Source organism: Oncorhynchus kisutch, linkage group LG22, assembly GCF_002021735.2.
Source record: "Oncorhynchus kisutch isolate 150728-3 linkage group LG22, Okis_V2, whole genome shotgun sequence".
Lineage (NCBI taxonomy): Eukaryota > Metazoa > Chordata > Actinopteri > Salmoniformes > Salmonidae > Oncorhynchus > Oncorhynchus kisutch.
The window spans coordinates 37511592-37533558 of record NC_034195.2 but is presented as its reverse complement, the minus strand read 5'-3'; the positions used below and the strand labels follow the sequence as shown (position 1 = coordinate 37533558).

At 41.3% G+C, this 21967-nt stretch overlaps 2 protein-coding genes across 6 annotated transcripts in view; one reads left to right on the top strand and one right to left on the bottom strand.

The window, feature by feature from the left end:
• Nucleotides 1–7891, top strand: part of nr1h4 (nuclear receptor subfamily 1, group H, member 4) — a 35737-nt gene extending 27846 nt beyond the window's left edge. For 3 of the 5 annotated variants that reach the window (XM_020456864.2, XM_020456871.2, XM_020456870.2), the window contains 6 exons: nt 1317–1459; nt 1826–1924; nt 2329–2428; nt 4644–4790; nt 6503–6616; nt 6904–7891. In XM_020456864.2, the coding sequence (XP_020312453.1) occupies nt 1317–1459; nt 1826–1924; nt 2329–2428; nt 4644–4790; nt 6503–6616; nt 6904–7142 (842 nt within the window). In that variant the 3' untranslated portion in view covers nt 7143–7891. The remainder of the gene's footprint in view (nt 1–1316; nt 1460–1825; nt 1925–2328; nt 2429–4643; nt 4791–6502; nt 6617–6903) is intronic. The other 2 variants (XM_020456866.2, XM_020456869.2) reach the window with 2 other exon arrangements.
• Nucleotides 7892–10689: 2798 nt separating this feature from the next.
• On the bottom strand, nt 10690–15314 carry LOC109867520 (complement C1q tumor necrosis factor-related protein 4-like). Its single transcript, XM_020456713.2, has 2 exons — nt 15073–15314; nt 10690–12617 (listed from the first exon to the last, which is right to left on the bottom strand). The coding sequence occupies exons 1-2, from the start codon at nt 15125–15127 to the stop codon at nt 11524–11526; spliced, it is 1149 nt and encodes a 382-aa protein (XP_020312302.1). The 5' UTR covers nt 15128–15314; the 3' UTR covers nt 10690–11523.
• Nucleotides 15315–21967: the final 6653 nt, after the last annotated feature.

Genomic DNA, 21967 nt, shown 5'->3' with positions numbered 1-21967 from the left:
TTATTATGTTTTTGTCAAATATTATATCTCTTTGGGCTTCTTGCAGTCAATTTGCAGTCTACTAATTGTTTGTAATTATTTGTAATTATCTTGGATTTCATCAATATTATTGCATTTTACCATTCATATATCCATTTACATTTTATCAGTTTAGGATCAACATGATTAAAACAGAGTTATCTCACTCTCAGTATTTGATTCTGATTGACATGTCTAGCTGTGATTGACATGTGTCTTGCTCTGATGGACGTGTCTAGCTGTGAGCCTGACCCCCTGACTATCTCTTCATAAGACTGTGTGATAGTATCATACTGTTCTTTCAATGCACTGGAGGCAGTCTCAGATCTGACAGAGAACTGTCTTTGTGGATTCTGACACGACTGCTTTGAATCCCACCAAGGGAAAGTGTATCATACCTCTCACAATTGAAAGGTCTCACCATTGTTGCTCTTAAAGGAAAGACTGTGGAAAGGGAAAGGGGGATACCTAGTCAGTTGTACAACTGAATCTCTTCAACTGAAATGTGTCTTCTGCATTTAACCCAACCCCTCTGAATCAGAGAGGTGCGGGGGGCTGCCTTAATTGATATCCACATCTTTGGCGCCCGGGTTGAAAGGTTGAAGGATAGGAGGGAGGGAGGGAGAGAGAGGGAGGGAGAGAGGGAGGGAGAGATAGGTAGGGGGAGTCAGGAGAGCAGGAGGAAGGAGTTGGGCTCATGTTGCTCATAAATGTTGTAGGAAGTTGGGATGAATATTGCAGGGAGCAGGCATTCAACAGCCCTGTCTGTTGGCGCTACAGTGCTCCCTCCGATGACTCCCAAAGCTTTTTGTTAGGCAGGCCTGGATGGCTATCATGGCCTGATCTCGCAGTCTCCTTTGGTCTCAATGTTAAAAGAGCCAATTCTGAAGGTCTTCATTCAAAGGAAACACTGATCATAGATTTTTCCCTGGTTTGTCAGAACTTTGCTGAAAGGAGTAACATTGACATACTCCCTACATTAAATACAGGGGTTGTGTCATTTATAATAATATCACACTGATAGAATTAGTAATAAAGGAGAAATCCCCAGTCATCGAAAATAATTCCCTAATTATCTGAACTTTACATCTGTGCTAACCGCTTACCTTAGGTGAAAATCATTGTTCAAAACATTCTCAGTAACCTTCTCAAACCCATAGCTATACTATGGAGACACTTGAATAAAATATCAAACTACAGTGGTTACAGTGCATTCACAAAGATAATAATTATTGAAGAAGTAAGGGTGAAATTCTCTTTCAGCACTTTGTGTTTGAACCCGTCATCAACGCCCACAGGTCTGCTGACAGAGATCCAGTGTAAATCTAAAAGGCTGAGGAAAAACCCCAAGGTCTCACCAGGACAGTCCACCGGGGACGAGACAGAGGGGGGAGACAACGGAGACACCAAACAGGTCACCTCCACCACCAAACTGTCAAAGGTAAACTCTCCCCCTGTTACTCTTTAGGAGTACCTTAAATTGTAAGAAAAAATAAGTTATTATTCATGTTTTTCTTTGATTGTCTACTTCTTGTTATCTAAATATAAATGATTGATTACTGATTACTGCATATGGGAATTACATGAACATGTGGGGGAAAAAAGGTGCCTCAGCTGCAGTTGTCTGTGATCCCCAAAAGCCCAGTGTTTAAGTAAACCATGAATATTTAAACATGTCTAAAGTCCTTGCCACCAAGGGATTGTGTTACTCACAGCTAAGACTGCCACTTTACAAAGTATGACCCATAAATAGCCCCAGTGTTACACCGAAGAGATTCAAAACGGAGAGCTAATGGTTTTATTTCAGGAGAATCTTGAACTCAGTCAAGAGCAGCAGGCTCTCTTGAGCTTCATTGTAGAAGCTTATCAGAAACATCAAATTCCTCAAGACATGGCCAAAAAACTGGTACGTGATATCTCCTACAATTCTAGCAAATTCTGTCCCGCTGGGCACAGATGTCAATCCAATGTCTATTCCATGTTGATTCAACGTAATATCAGTGAAATGATGTGGAAACAACGTTGATTTAACCAGCATGTGCCCAATGGGGTATGTTTTTCACCAAGACATAGTGTTTGCTTTACAACTCAGACATATTCATAGTTCATGGAAGACAGTAAGATACCCTTGTAACATATCCCAGAATAGATATGACTTACACCACATGCTCTCTATCCAAGTAGAAGTCAGACAGTTTTTTTCCCTCAAGTCGTCGATGAAGTGACATAAAACTCCTTATCAGCCAGCAGTGTCACTCCACACACATTCTGTAATCATCTCCCGTTTGTGTGCCCTTGTTGTTTCTCCAGCTACAAGAGCAGTTCAATGCAGAAGAGAACTTCCTTCTTTTGACAGAGATGGCCACCAGTCATGTTCAAGTGCTGGTGGAGTTTACCAAAAACATTCCAGGTCTGGACATCTATTAGGCTACGATGATCATGCCAATATTTTCAATACATACAGAGGTTGATATAAATAGATTACTCCCATGGATTATCAGTCAACATGGATTATCAGTCAACATGGATTATCAGTCAACATGGATTATCAGTCAACATGGATTATCAGTCAACCTCTGGCCTTTTGTACCTCGGTACTCCAGACTTATAGTCTAATCGGCTCCTTGGCATCATCATAGCAACAAATAGCTTGTATGACTTAACGTAATAGGACCGAGCGGGTGTTGACATCGGTCATCATTGTAATTCCAGACTGTATTTTTTCTTATTTTTAACTTACCTTTATTTGATCAGGGAAGACATATGAGACCTAGTTCTCTTTTTCAAATGTGCCCTGCACAATACAACACAAAAATACACATTTTACACAAAATATACATATATATATATATAATATATATACATATACACATTAAAATACCAAAACACAGTCATGGGAAGCACAAATAAAACATCAGAAACCAGAAACCAGAAACACAGTTACATTCCTCCACAAATAAGTCCCCAATCAATACTTTAAACTGCCTGAACGGCACCACAACATTAAGTTGAAATGTATTTAGAATGCTGTTCCATCAATACAGTGCATTAAATAAAAGCAGAGTTACCTAGCTCGGTGGAGACCCTGGGAACCTGAAGAGTTAACCAATCCTGTGAACGGGTTAGGCAACTCAGGTGTCTATACTTTAACAGCAAAGTTAGATAAGACAGAAGTTTATGAAGTAGGGCCTTGTCAATGAAAAGGGAGTAATGTAGAGATCTACTACGGGTCTTTAGCGAAGTCCAGCCAACCTTCTGACACAGGATGCAGTGATGAGTATCAAAACTGTCAACTGTAACAAAACGAAGGTCACTATGGTAGATAGCATCCAAAGGTTTAAGAGTAGCAGCAGCTGCACTTTGACAAATAATATCATCATCATCAAGAACAGATAAAAAGATTGACTGAATAATCTGCTTCCTACTGCTTAGAGAAAGGCACGATCTGTTTCTGTAGAAAAAGCCAACTTTAAATGGTAGCATCTTAACGAGCTCATCTATATGTTTTTTAAAGGTCAAATTCATATCAATCCAATTGCCTAAGTATTTATATGCGGGAACACGTTCAATTGGAGAACCATCTAATGTAGTTCAGCTGAAACATTCTTACGGGAGTTTAAAAACAACATGTAGTTCCTTTTGTCCGTATTAAGTTTTCAATCAGCAAGGGATTCCTGCATAGCTATAAAATCTGACTGTAGTTTTGACACAGCCAGATCAACAGCCGGGGCAATAGTGTACAAAATAGTATCAGCCGCAGATAGATGAAGTTTACCATTTTTAACAGATAGACCAATGGTCCCAAAATCAACCCCTGTGGTACACCTTTACTTACATCAAGAAATTCAGACTTAACCCCATCAATCATGATGGCTTGAGTTCTTTCACTAAGATAATCATGAAACCATGAACAGGAGTCAGAACTCAGGACTATCGAGGACAACTTATTCAATAAAATAGCATGATCAACAGTATCAAAAGCTTTTGACAGGTCCACAAACAAAGCAGCATTTCGTTTTAGTGTCTAAAGCGTTAACAACCGAGCAGCGGTCTAAGGCACTGCATCTCAGTGCAAGAGGCGTCACTACAGTCCCTTGTTCCATTCCAGGCTGTATCACTTCCGGCTGTGATTGGGAGTCCCATATGGCAGCCTACCCCGGGTTTGGTCGGGGTAGGCTGTCATTACAGCAACCACTACAGTGGTTCCTGTAATAGTGCTGTACCCAGGCCTAAACCCTGAATAGTTTACATTCAAAATACATTTCTCAGATAAACAAATAACAAAGTTGGACATTTACCAAGGACTCAATAATCTTAGCAAGACAAGGAAGGTCTCAGGCAATGTAACTCATCACCAAAACACCTCTGTTATATTACATTGAAATGGGAAGGTCTTCCTTAACTAATCTCTTTCTGTTGTTGAGGCATCTACTGAGTGAGTTTATTTAGCATAGTTTTATTTACAAAGAGGATTTTTTACATTTCATTATTTTTAATTTCTCACAAACCATAGAGGAGGTCCATTCTTACCTTCCTCCCTGCAATAGCCTCCCCTGACTGTGTGTGTGTGTCTGTGTATGTGTGTGTCTGTGTGCATTTGTGTGTGGGTGGGTGCATGTGTGCAGGTTTCTCAGCCCTGGACCATGAGGATCAGATCGCACTGTTGAAGGGCTCGGCAGTGGAGGCCATGTTCCTGCGCTCAGCACAGGTGTTTACCAGGAAGCTACCCCATGGACACACAGAGGTGTTGGAGGACAGGATACGCAAGAGTGGTGCGTTCATACTGGGAAACTGGCGCATACAAGTGAAAATGCTACAATAATACTTCAATATCCATCCACAAGTCTACTACTGCTATTACAACTAAATGGAGGTTATCATCATTATCATCAGTATCATGATCCTCGAAACCATCTTCAGCTCTTTCATCAACATGAACATCACCTTAACATGTCAAACAAACTTTTACCACAATTCATGGTTTGCATGAAACATTCATGACCTTGATAGGCATCTGGCCTTTCATCCACCACACACACACACACACACACACACACACACACACACACACACACACACACACACACACACACACACACACACACACACACACACACACACACACACACACACACACACACACACACACACACACACACACACACACACACACACACACACACACACACACAGAGACACAGGTCTGGTGTGAATAATGGATAGGACTGCTTTATCTGACGATCTAGTTGACGAGGAGACTGGTAGCCTAGCAGTGTACTGACCTGTTGATCCTTGGCCAGGTGTGGGTTACCCGTGTAAACGGACCCCTGCCTACCGGATAGCATTTCATTCCATTGTGAGCGTGTATGGGCAATGTGCCAGGTAGGGCTGTCTTCAGGTGCTAGCTAGACTGGATCAGTTAGAACTATGCACATGATTTATCGTCCATAAATGCTGGTAGTGTTGGGTATCGGATGGCAGTGTGGTGTAAGGTGGCATGAATAATTCACTAAACATCCAATTAATTGTGCTGGTCATAACACATCAAACGAGAGGATCTGGCTTTGATATTCTGATTTGTGTGTACATTACACAAGACAACACATTACCCCAGTGGGCAAAGCTGGTTGAAATGACATCATTGAAACCAGTTTTCTCACTGAAACCAATTTGCTAACTGGGATATTATAATAATTACTTTTAATAGAGAAGCCTGTATTTGTGAATCGATGATTGGACCTTTTGTTGTTGTTAGGAAATCTTCATAGTAATCCCTAAGTAAATGTATTTCCGCATCTTTATTTATGAAACTCACTTTCATATATTTTTGAAAGAGTGCAGCAGTCTGGCTGCCTTGATATCTAAAGCCTACTGTATTGCTGTAATATGCAGTCATATCTGAGCTGTCACTTTGATACCCCTGGTTGGACAGTTGAATATAGAGTGGTAGAGATGGCTGCTATGTCTGCGTCATTACATCCCTTGGTGCAGGTCCTGAGTGAATGGATTAGTTGAGAGACATTCAAGCTAAAGGCCAGTCTGAGGGAAAAGAGAGAGATGTCTAAAGAGGCTATTGTTCTTTATCTAAACATCCAGAGCTCTATTGTGCCCCTCTCTCCCTCTTTGTGCGCTCCTGGCATTTCTGAAGGATTATGGCTCTGTGATTTGACTGACTGGATTGGGTGGATTTCTAAAATGGTTTTGGTGGTAGTAGTGGTGGAGGTGGGGGTTGTCCTGCTCTCAGGATTTTTAAAATGGAAATCTGGGAAAAGTCCAATGGTATCCTCAAATGGTATACTACCCCTAATTCTATATCACATATTTTGGTTCATTACAGTAGGACGTTATGGAAATTATACTAGATATCAGTATATATATATTGAACAATGTTTGAACCAATTCCCCTGTGATCTATACTGCATCTATGGACAACACTGCCATCCAGTGGTTGTATATTGATCATGCACCTCCACATGTTTTCCAGGCATATCAGAGGAGTTTATTACACCCATGTTCACCTTCTATAAAAGCATTGGGGAACTCCAGATGATGCAGGAAGAACACGCCCTCCTCACCGCCATTACCATCCTGTCACCAGGTGAGCTGCCACCTGGGCATGTGGCACAAGTTAAAAAGTCATGGTCAAATCAACAAAAATCAACTTGATTATTTGGTTTGACCTTAATGAAAGGTGATTGGTCTTTTTTTAAATGTGTCAAATGCCCCCTATCACTCCTTCTTAGCTAGCAATGGCTAAAGTTATTTCAAGTTTGTAAACCGAACCATGAAATACAGTTTCTCCTTCTCCATAAACTACTTTCAGGGTGAGAAACGATCTATTGCTTAGTTGAAAAATATTGAACTTCCCTTTCATCTCCTCTACAGACCGGCCGTACGTGAAGGGCCAGCAGGCGGTGGAGAGGCTGCAGGAGCCCATGTTGGAGGTGCTCAGGAGGTTCTGTGCAATGCAGCACCCGCTGGAGCCCCAGCACTTTGCCCGTCTCCTGGGCCGTCTGACTGAGCTGCGGACACTCAACCACCACCATGCTGAAATGCTCACCTCCTGGCGCATGAGCGACCACAAGTTCACACCCCTCCTCTGCGAGATCTGGGACGTACAGTAAATGGTACACAGAGGCTGCATGGATGGATGGATGGATGGATGGACGGACGGATGGGTGGACGGATGGACAGATGGACAGATGGATGGACGGACGGATGGGTGGACGGATGGGTGGACGGATGGGTGGACGGATGGACGGACGGATGGATGGACGGATGGACGGACGAATGGACGGATGTGTGGACGGACGGATGTGTGGACGGACGGACGGACGGATGGAAGGATGGATGGATGGGTGGACGGATGGGTGGACGGATGGGTGGACGGATGGACGGACGGATGGATGGACGGATGGACGGACGAATGGACGGATGTGTGGACGGACGGATGTGTGGACGGACGGACGGATGGAAGGATGGATGGATGGGTGGATGAGGGTGAGGAGAGGAAAAACTAAACATTTCACCTTAGTGACTCCTTTAACCATTTCAGATGCTGCAACCTTTTCAGAAGCTGACCCTTTTACCATTTCCGATGTTCTGACTTCGGACTTAACACTGCTTTGAGATGTTGTGAAGGAATGTTGTGTAGGCTATGCTCAGGTGTTCAGTGAGCTTTTGTGATGGGCTACTTGAATGTGACCACCTGTTGCCAAAGAAACTTGGAGACATTATTTAAAGAAAAGATCTCCCAACGGGATAATGGACTTATTTTGTCACATTTGCTAGATTTTGGAGAAAGCAATGTGACAACATCCCTAGCATTGACAATTCATGTTTTAATCACTCATTAAACATATTTTGACTGATAGACTTTGTTTACCGTAGTCATGTTATTGTCCTTCAATTGTGTTTATAATCATTGGACAGGTTTCCCATAAGCACGCTGAGTGGAGAATATTCATTGACATTGCTTTTAAGTCCAGGCTTAATTTGGAAACCGCCCCATAATATTTCAGTTTGGGGAGTCAAACTAAGCTCACCTCATAACATAGTTATGAACCACAGATGTTTACACTTGCTGAAATATTTCTCACAACATAACTACATTGGAATACTCCTATAACCTCATGTGGAACCTATGGGGTCATATTTCAGACTTTCCCAATATGATTGCTTGTCGATAGCATGATATCATATCTCCTTATGTTCAGATACAATACATTAAAGAGAAGCCATTGTTCATGAACAATGCCATTGCTCAGATTGTTCATTGTTCAGATAGCACACATATGACATATTCTTACGTTCAGGATATCGTTTATATTAAGAAAGATTAAGGAATTATTTTAATGGTTTACAATCAGACTGACATGCAAATGGCACCTGCTTCCTGGCATATGCTTCCTGGTATCTGCTTCCTGGCACCTGCTTCCTGGTATCTGCTTCCTGGCACCTGCTTCCTGGCACCTGCTTCCTGCTATCTGCTTCCTGGTATCTGCTTCCTGGCACCTGCTTCCTGGTATGTGCTTCCTGGTATCTGCTTCCTGGTATCTGCTTCCTGGCACCTGCTTCCTGGTACCTGCTTCCTGGTATCTGCTTCATGGCACCTACTTTCTGGCACCTGCTTCCTGGTATGTGCTTCCTGGTATCTGCTTCCTGGCACCTGCTTCCTGGTATCTGCTTCCTGGCACCTGCTTCCTGGTATCTGCTTCCTGGTATCTGCTTCCTGGCACCTGCTTCCTGGCACCTGCTTCCTGCTATCTGCTTCCTGGTATCTGCTTCCTGGCACCTGCTTCCTGGTATGTGCTTCCTGGTATCTGCTTCCTGGTATCTGCTTCCTGGCACCTGCTTCCTGGTACCTGCTTCCTGGTATCTGCTTCATGGCACCTACTTTCTGGCACCTGCTTCCTGGTATGTGCTTCCTGGTATCTGCTTCCTGGCACCTGCTTCCTGGTATCTGCTTCCTGGCACCTGCTTCCTGGTATCTGCTTCCTGGTATCTGCTTCCTGGCACCTGCTTCCTGGTATCTGCTTCCTGTTATTGTCCCTTCTGTATACCTGTGTCATGAATCTAACAATTTGACTCAATTATGTGAGTAAATACTCACATGTATTATCAAAAATAATCCCACTGACTCTTTCTTTTTATATACAATAGTTCTTTGCCATTGTGTATCACAGGTCATTTTGTTTTAAATCTGTCTTTAGTTTTCATCCAATTCAAATGCAAAATACCCTCCATTGTACACTGTGATTTAATTTAAATTTAACACTGATTTAAATCTGAAATCCTTGGTTGCTACATCCATTTTTGGACATATAAATGACTGATTCTTGAGGAAAATAACTTATAAATGCCTCATGAGTTTATAGTTCAACTGTCGTACCCCATCAGAGCCCAAAATAAAAGCTTGTTTTATGTTTGTAAACAAAGTAAATGTAAACAAAACATGGTTAAAAATATAATTTGGATATCATGGATGGTCAGTGTTTGCATCCATAGCTCTGTCTATGAATTTGAGAGTGATACCATTTCTCCATGTCTATCCCTCAGCTTTTTACCCAAACACAGTTAAGGTGACCCCTTTTTTGTTGTTTCAAAGGATTCTAGCTTTAATAGCATGAACTTTTAATCCCATTCCCAGTACAGTATGTCCCATTTTTCCATTCTAAAACAGCTATTACATTGTTGTACAATTTGTTTTATTTAATTATTATTTTATCTACCCTCGGATTCATTTTGTGGCATTTGTGGACACAGAATCCAAGACAATGAGAAGACTTGTGAAACATTCATAGCAGGATTCAGTCGATGAGAAGCAGGTAAATGTAATAAGTAAGTAAATATTGTTTCGGATCATCTTGTTGACTTTGAAAAGTCATCAAAATCATTATATAAATCATATCATAGCAATATCATCCTTGATATGTAGTTGTGTGTCTTTATCCTCGAACTCTCAACGCGTCACAGATTATGCTCATAGAAGAGACAAACAGGGTCAGGTTTCTGTACAAACAGGGTCAGGTTTCTGTGCATTCAGAATCCGGTTGCATGGCTCAGTAGCAGTGACTGTGTGAGGTTTAAATGAGTGTCTGATATTGGAGAATCCACTGCTAGTTGGTGATGGATAATGGTGGCTGAGCTGGAAGCATTGGGCCTCTCATAGGATAGGATGCAAGCTGCAGCCAAAGATAGACTCCAGTGGCAGAAGATTTTTGCAGCCTCATGTCCACACTTGAGATGAGGAGGACAGAGTAAATACTGCTTGTTGAATTCAGAACAAACATTGCCTGCATGTTGTATGTCAAGCAAAGTTAGAAAGTGCTTTGCTAAAGTCTATGAGGCTTCAAGGACTGCCTGTTCAAATTGAGCAAACTGCACAGGATCAGCAATGTTACGCTCTTTTGAACACATATCTGAATATGAAGTAAGCTATGTTAACTACCTACTACCTGTGGTACTTACTGCATTTATCTCTGAATTACTGTATTGACAATTGTTTATGTCATGCAGATGTGCTATTTACAAAATGGATAGCGATAACTCATCTGAATTCTTACATCAAATCTGAACAATGTTTTTGTTTGAGCTCAGGAAAGAAATCTCAGATAAACTTGAGAAAGGCTTGAGAATCGCTAACACTGGTAGAGAATGTTGAGTTCCTGATAATCTTGTAAATTGACCTTTAATCAATATTATTTCACTATGTATCCAGAATACATCAAACATTCATAACTACATCACATTCAGGTTATCTAATTCCATACAGTCAGTCAGGCAAACTATACAATATTTACACAGTAGTCTCCACTCAGTGCAATCACTACAGAAGTTAAAGTATTAAAAGGTTTTATGAGTCGTTCTGAGACTTGCATAAACATCTGCTCAGTAAGGATATAGAATTCTGTCACTAAAAAAGTCTGTATATATAAAGATTACAAAGGAAAGCTCTACTTATTATAACTCACAGCCTTTGGTGAATGAGAAAAAAAAAGTCAATGAGATTCATGAGGTATCCAAGGAATCCTGATGGTCCAGCATCATATACTAACATATTGCCTATAACTTTGGTTTAATGCAGCCAAACACAAAACATAACATTTTCCATCGTTTTACAGAAAATGTGCTTATAATAAGAAACATTACATGATTATGTGTGATAATGTCATAAGCTTGTCGATGTATCAACAACAAAAAATGACTCACAACACCATCTTGTGGAATGGTATAATACTTCAAAGAAAATAGCTATTTAATCAATAGAAGAGCAAACAAATGTGAATCTGTGTATAAGATATGTACATCTTTACCCTATTTTTCAACAATAGCTGCTGCTGTTGTTCAATCCACACCCAGAAAGTGACTGCAGCGGTTCTACACAAAGCCTATAAAGCATTCACACTTTCTCAACTTTGGTTTTGTAACCATAGCACCATGTACATTTGAAGGAGGGTCCAGTGTGTTTTGAAGAACTCAGAGCCCTCAGACTTGAGTTCTGTCCTAGTCCTGGCTGGCTGTGGTGGTGGGCTCAGCGTCTGGGTAGACCAGGAAGCCTGAGAAGGTGGTGTAGCGTCCCTGGTTGCTGTAGACGGCATAGCGCTCATCCTGCTGGCTGTAGAGCCACACAGTGTCCCCTCTACGCAGTGGCAGCAGCAGACTCTGGCTCTGCATCTCCCTCCTTCTGGACATGTCCTCGTCGAACACCATGGCCTGCACCTCGCCATGGCCCGTCATCAGCTTGACTGACACTGCCCTGTGCGGATGCTTCCCCACCGTGAAGGCAAAGTAGTAGGCCCCAGGGTAGCGGCAGGTGAAGCGGCCCGACGTCTTGTTGAAGTGTGCTCCGATGTTGACGTACTCCACGTCGAAGGTCAGAGGCTCCTTCTCTTGGTGCACGCCACCATTCTCCCCCAGGACCGGGGATGTCCTGGCCACGGAAAAGGCAGAGCGAGGCTCTTCAGGGGCCTTAGCACTACCGCTCAAACCATGCCTGTGGTCTCCAGGAGGAAGGCAGTTGGGGTTGGGGTAGGGGTAAAGCTGCCCTGGCAGGGATAGGTGGTTGTTGAGATAGCCAGGTGCGGGGATGTCAGGGTACACCAGGTAACCGGTGAAGGTAATGTAAGGCCCAGCGGTGCTGTAGAGAGCATGCTGAGGACTGTCCTGCAGCATCAGCCACACTGTGTCCATGGCCCTCAGGCTGATCATGACACTTTGACTCTGGACCTTCCTCCCTTTCTTTTTGTAGTCATCGTAGGCCATAGCCTGCACCTCCTGCCCATTCTTCACCAGTATGACAGATAGCATCTTCTCGGGATATTTCCCCACTGTGAAAGAGAAGTAATAAGCCCCAGGGATTCTGCAGCGGAAGTGGCCGGTATCTGGGTTGAAGTCACTTCCTGCATTGACCAGGAGCCTGTTGAAGGTCACAGCCTTCTGGGTGCCTCCTAGGATGCTATTGGTCCGTGTGGCCGAGAAGGAGGAGCGGAGGCCCATCGTCACAGGAGCTACATGGAGGGGTGTGACCGACCCCAGGAAGCTGAGTATGCCCAGTAAACAAGCCAGGTGCCAAGGACTGCTCCATGATGTCCGTTCAACTTGGAGAGATAAACAACAATGAGTAAAAATACTTCCTTTTCCTTCAAAAACAATTTACAACAGTTATACTGGCTATTCTATTCTAATTTTGCTTCAACCAGCTGTTTCATTGTAACAATGTAGCTTTTTTGTTATGGCTTGGAAACATCAAGCCACAGTTTTCTTCTTTGGCAGTCTACCTTATTAACTCCATACTTTCAAGTTTTTGAAAATATAGATTTTTTGTGGATTGTAAAATGTTGTACCTTATACAGTCAAATTGGGAAAAATAGTTTCATTCCTGCACAGCATTTCAAAATGTAAACCTTTTTTATTTTATTATTCTGTTAAAAAAGGCAAGATTACAAGCTAAGAGTGCGCAATGTGTCAATGTGTGATGGGCCGGCTGAAATACTATATGAGTGGGTTAGGAAGTCTGGTTGAGCCCTGTCAGGATAGATCCTGCTCATCAAATCAGATGCCCTGTGGAAGCAACAGCTCCTCTAATTCAGCTGGTATTGTCTGTTCTCTCTGTGCACTGAGAAAACGGACTAGATTAGACCCTGGTTCATCTGTTCCTGTGTGTCTGGACAATGGAAAATTTGGGATGGGGAACAACGTGGGGCAGGGCACCAAGGGTAGTGTGGGTTAGAGACCATATTTTTGTTGTATAAAGCCTTTTGACATGGTGGACAATTGGCGGACGAAAGATCACAGTGATACCATGGGAAGGATATGTTGTGGGTCAAATGTGGGAATGAGGTTGCTTTCAGGACAACAAGCCTCAATATTTTATCATTATGTTTTACATTTATATATTTTTTAATCTTGATTAGATTCATTACCAAAAGTATGTGGTCACCTGCTTGTCGAACACCTCATTCCAAAATCATGGGCATTTATATGTAGTTGGCCCCCTCTTTGCTGCTATAACAGCCTCCCCTCTTCTGGGAAGGCTTTCCACTAGATGTTGGAACATTGCTGTGGGGACTTGCTTCCATTCAGCCACAAGAGCATTAGTGAGGTCTAGCACTGATGTTGGGTGATTAGGCCTGGCTCGCAGTCGGCGTTCCAATTCATCACAAAGGTGTTCGATGGGGTTGAGGTCAGGGCTGTATGGACCTTGCTTTGTGCACTGAGGCATTGGCATGCTGAAACAGGAACGGGCCTCCCCCAAATTGTTGCCACAAAGTTGGAAGCACAGAATCACCTAGAATGTCATTGTGTGCGTTAAGAATTCCCTTCACTGGAACTAAGGGGCCTAACTAAGACCGAACCATGAAAAACAGCCCAGACCATTATTCATCCTTCACCAAACTTTACAGTTGGCACTATGCATTGGTGCAGGTCGCATTCTCCTGGCATCCGCTAAACCCAGATTTGTCCGTTGGACTGCCAGATGGTGAAGTGTGATTCATCACTCCAGAGAACAATTTTTCACTGCTTCAGAGTTCAATGGCAGTGAGCTTTACACCACTCCAGCCAATGGTTAGCATTGTGCATTGTGACCTTAGGCTTCTGTGCGGCTGCCCGGCCATGGAAACCCATTTCATGAAGCCCCCGACGAACAGTTATTGTGCTGACGTTGCTTCCAGAGGCAGTTTGGAACTCGGTAGTGAGTGTTGCAACAGCCCGACATGCTTCAGCACTCGGCAGTCCCATTCTGTGAGCTTGTGAGGCCTACCACTTTGTGGCTGAACCATTGTTGCTTCAACACGTTTCCACAATAACAGCACATACAGTGGACCGGGGCAGCTCTGGGAGGGCAGAAATTTGACAGACTGACTTGTTGGAAAGTTGTCATCCTATGACGGTGCCACGTTGAAAGTCACTGAGCTCTTCAGTAAGGCCATTCTATTGCCAATGTTTGTCTATGGAGATTGCATGGCTGCATGCTCGATTTTATACACCTGTCAGCAACCGGTGTGGCTGAAATAGTCAAATGTACTAATTTGAAGGGATGTCCACATACTTTTGTATATATAGTATATACATTGGCACTGAAATCTGTGTGTTTCAATAAGTTGAACTCTGTGAAACCTATACTGAAAGAACAGAACAGTTGACAAGCGAGGCCATTTTTATCAACTGCCAAAACTAGAACTGAAAATATAGATATTTATTTTTACTTCAAGAGAATATTCAAAAGACAAACTTTGTTCTTCTATTTAGTGATGTGGAAACATTTCGCCCCAGAACATATTTTAAGATATGGCAATTCCAAAGAAATCAGTGTCGAAATCAAATATCATTACAATTCAATCAAACAGTAAACTCTTACAAATTATTTGAAGAGGTCAGATTTAGTTATGATTCTTACAGAAATACAGCAGCAACAATCCCATAGCTCTTACATCTCTCAAGCCATCTCACAAAATCATAACTTCTGTATTGGAACCTTAATATATACAGTCTATGTAATTGACATCATAGCTAATGACAGAGAAATACAAACAATACAAGTGTGGGTCCTACCTGTTCTCATGTGCTGGTACAGAGTGTGCATGTCTGTAGTCAGCCACGTCTGCATGTCTGTAGTCAGCTGGTTACCTTCTCTCTCGTCAGCCTTTCCCCAAAGTCCCTATCACAGTGCTGCTTAGCTAATGTCTTCCCCCCAAGCCTCACCGTCAACCCATTGAGCAATGGTATATGTCCATTGGGATGAGTCAAGAGGTGGAGCTCCATGGGTGCCATTTTACACTGCTGACCCCTGCATCCTGGTCTGGTAGTTTATCATTGAAGGAAGGAAATACATTGGTTTGTTTAGTCTCATACGGGAACAGAACATCTAGTCCACATTGTGTTGAGTTTATAATCCTTAAAAACAACCATGATGCTGGTTTTAAATTGTAGAGCACAATAAAGTGGTCATAGGCCACAAATAAAAAATAAAAGCATATAGTCCTTTCAATTGGCCCCTCAGCAAGAAATGACTTACACTTTGAAATTGATCCAAAAGGGACAGGGTGCCTGTGTGATGGAGCCAAACGCCTACCATGTCTATTTCACAACAGTAGGACTAACATGAAACAAAATTAATCACAGATGTTTTAACAAGCATCATTGACTTTATCTCATTCATGTCCATAATGGAAATGTATAATTAATGTTGGCACACATGTTCTCTGAGCTTACTGATGGACAAATCTGAAGACATGTTTTCAATCGGCCAAAGCACTTGTCTACAATGGGAGTTTTTGTTTTGATATTGTACTATATTTAGTCTTTGGACACATTGGGTTACTGTTTTTTATTTTCATGTGAATATATGTTCAAATTGTCAGATCTTAAAAATGTTTGCTATGTAGATTGTCCAGACCAATATATATACACATGAAAACAATATCTAAAGAAATCCACACACACCTATAGCATATGCAGTATAAGCATATTCAATGGAGACAGTCATTTTACAGCTTAATCTCTCTTTCTCAGATCTTAATAATTGTCTGGACCAATATACAGTACCAGTCAAAAGTTTGGACACACCTACTCATTCAAGGGTTTTTCTTTATTTTTACTATTTTCTACATTGTAGATGTAACGTGTACGCTGGGAGTCAAAAAGCAAGTGCATGGGGGCCTGATGAGCCGGCTGAGGCATGGGAGCCTGACGAGCCGGCTGAGGCATGGGAGCCTGACGAGCCGGCTGAGGAATGGTAGCCTGACGAGCCGGCTGAGGCATGGGGAGTCTGCCGAGCCAACCGAGGTTTGAGAACCTGTCGAGCCAGTTGAGGCATGGAAGCCTGATGAGCCAGCTGAGGCATCCCCGGTTGCTTCGGCAGCGGCAATTGGACCCGACTTAACCAAAATAATACAAAATATCCCTGTTGCTTCCCTTTGGTGAGGCGTTATTCTGTAACGTGTACGCTGGGAGTCGAAAAGCAAGCACAATTGGTGAGTTTAATAAGTTTTATTTAATTTAACCTTTATTTAAAGTTCTTATGGCTGGGGGGCAGTATTGAGTAGCTTGGAGTAAACGTAAAGTAAACGGCCTGCTCCTCAGTCTCAGTTGCTAATATATGCATATTATTAGTAGTATTGGATAGAAAACACTCTGACGTTTCTAAAACTGTTCGAATGATGTCTGTGAGTATAACAGAACTCATATGGCAGGAAAAACCCTGAGGAGAAATCGAAACCAGAAGTGAGAATTCTGAGGTTGGTATGTATTCAACACAGTTCCCATTGAAATCCCCTTGAGATATTAATGAAGTTGCACTTCCTAGGGCTTCCACTAGATGTCAACCGTCTATAGAAATTTGAATGAGGCTTCTACTGTGTTGTGGGACTGAATGACAGCAGAAGGAATCAGGTGTCTGGCAGTCAGCCATTTCTTGGTCACGCGCATTTCACATGATAGTGACCTGCGTTCCATGGCTCCTCAAGACACAAAGGAATACTCCGGTTGGAACTTTATTGAAGATTAATGATAAAAACATCCTAATGATTTTTTCTGTACTTAGTTTGAAATGTTTCTTCGACCTGTAATATAACTTTTTGAAGTTTTTGTCCGAGGTAATGCTGACCAGAACGAGCGTTTGGATATGTATACCAAACGCGCTAACAAAAGTAGTTAATTGGACATAAATAACGGACATTATCGAACAAATCAAGCTTTTATTGTGGACCTGGGATTCCTAGGAGTGCATTCTGATGAAGATCATCAAAGGTAAGGGACTATTTAGCATGTAATTTATGGTTTATGTTGACTACAACATGGCGGCTATCTTGACTTGATTGTTGTGAGCGCCGTCTCAGATAATTGCATGGTTTGCTTTTTCTGTAAAGATTTTTTGAAATGTGACACAGCGGTTGCATTAAGGACTGATATATCTATAATTCCATGTGTATAACTTGTATTATCATCTACATTTATGATGAGTATTTCTGTTGAATCGATGTGGCTATGCAAAATCACTGGATGTTTTTGGAACTAGTGAATGTAATTTATGAACTTTATCAAACAAAACATATATGTATTGTGTAACATGAAGTTCTATGAGTGTCATTTGATGAAGATCATCAAAGGTTAGTGATTAATTTGATCTCTTTGTGCTTTTTGTGACTCCTCTCTTTGGCTGGGGAACACTGTTTTTCTGTGGCTTGGTGGTGACCTAACATAATCGTTTGTGCTGTTTTCGCCGTAAAGCCTATTTGAAATCGGACACTGTGGTGGGATTAACAACAAAACGACCTTTAAAACGGTATAAGATACATGTATGTTTGAGGAATTTTAATTATGAGATTTCTGTTTTGAATTTGGCGCCCTGCACTTTCACTGGCGGTTGTCATATCATCCCGTTAACGGGATTGCAGCTTAACTGGGCTGTGTTACGTATAAATGGAACCTTTAACAATATAACAAACACGAGTAAGGTATAGACATGAAACACATAACCAGAAACAATAATGCATGGGGAAAAAAACAAAGGGAGTGACAGATATAGGGGAGGTAATCAGGAAGGTGATGGAGTCCAGGTGAGTGTCATGACGCGCAGGTGTGCATAACGATGGTGGCAGGTGTGTGTAATGATGAGACAACTGGCGACGTTGAGTGCAGGAGAGGGGAAGCGGAGTAAACGTGACAGTAGAAAAGTAGTGAAGACATCAAAACTATGAAATAACACATATGGAATCATGTAGTAACCAAAAAAGTGTCAAACAAATTAAAATATTTTTTTTTTATTTTAAAATATATTTTATGACGTAATTTGTAATCAAGGTATGATTAATTCGGTGTATATGTAATTCTGTGTGATTAGTTAGGTATTTAGTAAATAAATAATGAAACCCAATTTTGTATTGCTGATTCAACTTGTTAGCCAGGGTTCGTGAAGATAACCAAAGAATTTACAACTTTCAGATGAGACTGAATTAAGGTGACGATTAATATTGACTGCTATGGATGTAAAATATTACTAGGTCTTTAACAGTTTATTCGGAAGATAACAGCTCTATAAATATTATTTTGTCGTGCCCCGACTCTCTAGTTAATTACATTTACATGATTAGCTCAATCAGGAAATATTAATTACGGAGAAAGGATTTTATAGAATAGCATGTCATATCACTTAATCCGGCATAGCCAAAGACACGACACAACTATGGGTCTTCCTTTCCTGTGGCGGTCCTCATGAGAGCCAGTTTCATCATAGCGCTTGATGGTTTTTGCGACTGCATTAGAAGAAACTTTCAAAGTTCTTGAAATTTTCTGTATTGAAGTAAGTAATGATGGATTGTCGTTTCTCTTTGCTTATGTGAGTTGTTCTTGACATAATATGGACTTTTACCAAATAGGTCTATCTTCTGTATAGCACCACTACCTTGTCACAAAACAAATGATCGGCTCAAACACAATAAGATGTTGTTTTGACAGTGTTTCCTATCCTCAGTGCAGTGGGCAGCTGAGGGGAGGTGCTCTTATTCTCTATGGACTTTAGCATCCCAAAGCTTTCTGGAATTAGTGCTACAGGAAGCAAATTTCTGATTGAAAAAGCTAGCCTTAGCTTTCCTAACTGACTGAGTATATTGGTTCCTGACTTCCCTGAAAAGTTTCATATCGCGGGGGCTATTCGATGCTAATGCAGAACGCAACAGGAATATTTTTGTGCTGGTCAGTCAAGTCTGGGTTGAACCAAGGGCTATATCTGTTCTTAGTCTCTACATTTTTTAAATGGGGCATGCTTATTTAATATGGTGAGGAAAGCACTTTTGAGGAGCAACCAGGCATCCTCTACTGATGGGATGAGGTCAGCAAGCAGGCCTTCAGGATATGCATTATGCTTTACCATTACATTTACAGTAAATTACATTTTGTAATGCATGTAAATTCACAAAACATGTTACAGCGTTCTTACTGTTCTACCCTCAGAATTGACAGAAGACCCTGTGGTGGTGGAAATGGTAAAGGGACGGGAATGACATACGGCTGTCTTAAATACAGCAGGCCATTGAGGAGAACGATGACACCTTCGACAATGTGGCATCCATCAGCCTACCAACAATCGCCCGCCTTTTGAAGAGGCACCAGGTATCTATGAAACACATTTACCTGCTGCCTTTTAAGAGAAACAATGACCAGGTAAAACAACTGCGGGCCGAGTGTTCAGATACAGCACTATACTGTATACTGTATTACTGTTACTATTTGATGCATATGCTACTTCACAATATCATATTGGAACTATACTGTAAAAATAACTGACCAAAATATATTTTTAGAGGATGATGGTGCTTGATGCTGCTGCGAACCATCACAAGTATATCTTTGTTCATGAAGCGGCTTCAACCTGGCCAAAAACTCAGTCAACGGGCAACCGTCCTAGTCCCTGGACAATGTCGGTTAAACATCTCTATGTGCGCAGCTATCTCTGAAGATGGTGTGGTAGGATGTAGGCCATTACTTGGATCCTACAATGCTGCACACCGCATTGTGTTTCTCAATTAAATTGAGCAGGCCAGTCAAGCTGAAGGGGTCACCTACTGTATGTCATTGTGTGTGACAATGTCAGGTTCCACCATGTAGAGGTGGTTGAGGCATGGTTTCGGCCGATCCCAGATTCGTGACCCCATACTCTACTTTCCTCAACCCTATTGAGGAATTTGTTTCAGCATGGAGGTGGAAGTGTGTACGATCACACTTCCACCCATCCCCATGAGCCACCCTTCTGGCCATGGATGAGGCATGCGACGACATCAATGCAGACCAATGTCATGCTTGGATTCACCATGCCAAAAGCTTTTTCCCATGATTGCATGAACAATTTTTTACATTTATTTATTTTACCTTTATCCAGGCAAGTCAGCTAAGAACAAATTCTTATTTTCAATGACGGCCTAGGAACAGTGGGTTAACTGCCTGTTCAGGGTTTGAACTTGCAACCTTCCGGTTACTAGTCCAACGCTCTAACCACTAGGCTACCCTGTCACCCAAATGAGGACATTCATTGTGATGTGGATGAGAATTTATGCCAAATGCTTAAGATAGGCTTGATCCAAATGAATGGTTTTATTTTCATTCGTTTCATTTAATTTCTTACATTTGATTACAGACAGTACAGCTATGTTGCAATTATTTGAGTGATTGTAGTGATTGAGTGATTGTAGAGGATGTTTTCATTGAGCACACCTTTGATTTCACATTGGATAGATATTATGTAAATAATATATTTTCTGTAAATTTTGTTCAATAATGTAAGTGTATTGCCTAATGTGAAAACTGTAATTTACAGTACTGTAGCATATTATTTCCAGCACTTCTAATGGTGATTTGAAACACGTATCTTGCATTGTTTTCTATTGCATTAACTGGTAGTTAAAACGACTAAATTGAAATATATCATGTTTTGGTGATTAAACAATCTTCTCATTAAATTTCACAAACTTCTAATTTGAATCAATGGTTGTGTGGTGAGAGATGTTTACAATCCTCAAGAATGCACAATGACAGGTTGTTCATGAAAAAACTGTCTGTGTGACCAGTTTGGAGTTTAGTACTAAGATTTGTCAAAACGTACCACATACCTGTGAATGGAGTACCAAAGCGATTTAAAAAAAACTAAGATCTGATCATTTGAACATGTATTCACAGGATTTGATTCATGAAATGTGGAAAAAAAACAGTAACCCCATGTGTCCAAAGACTAAATATAGTACAAAACAGAAACTGTTGTAGTTCACAAATGACAGAGTTGCATAATATATAGTGCATTTGGAAAGTTTTCAGAACCCTTGACTTTTCCCACATTGTTACATTACAGCATTATTCTAAAATGGATTAACCCTCCCATTGTGTTTGTTTCATGTTAATTCATTCTGTGTTCCCGGTCTAAAATGGATTAACCCTCCCATTGTGTTTGTTTCATGTTAATTCATTCTGTGTTCCTGGTCTAAAATGGATTAACCCTCCCGTTGTGTTTGTTTCATGTTAATTCATTCTGTGTTCCCGGTCTAAAATGGATTAACCCTCCCATTGTGTTTGTTTCATGTTAATTCATTCTGTGTTCCCGGTCTAAAATGGATTAACCCTCCCGTTGTGTTTGTTTCATGTTAATTCATTCTGTGTTCCCGGTCTAAAATTGATTAACCCTCCCATTGTGTTTGTTTCATGTTAATTCATTCTGTGTTCCCGGTCTAAAATGGATTAACCCTCCCATTGTGTTTGTTTCATGTTAATTCATTCTGTGTTCCTGGTCTAAAATGGATTAACCCTCCCGTTGCGTTTGTTTTATGTTAATTCATTCTGTGTTCCCGGTCTAAAATTACCGCCCCATTATAGCTGATTTATAAATCCATAATATATTATCCCCTAATATTGTGTTAGATCTTTCTTTTCATCAACTTAATTTCTTGTGAACATTACAAGTTTT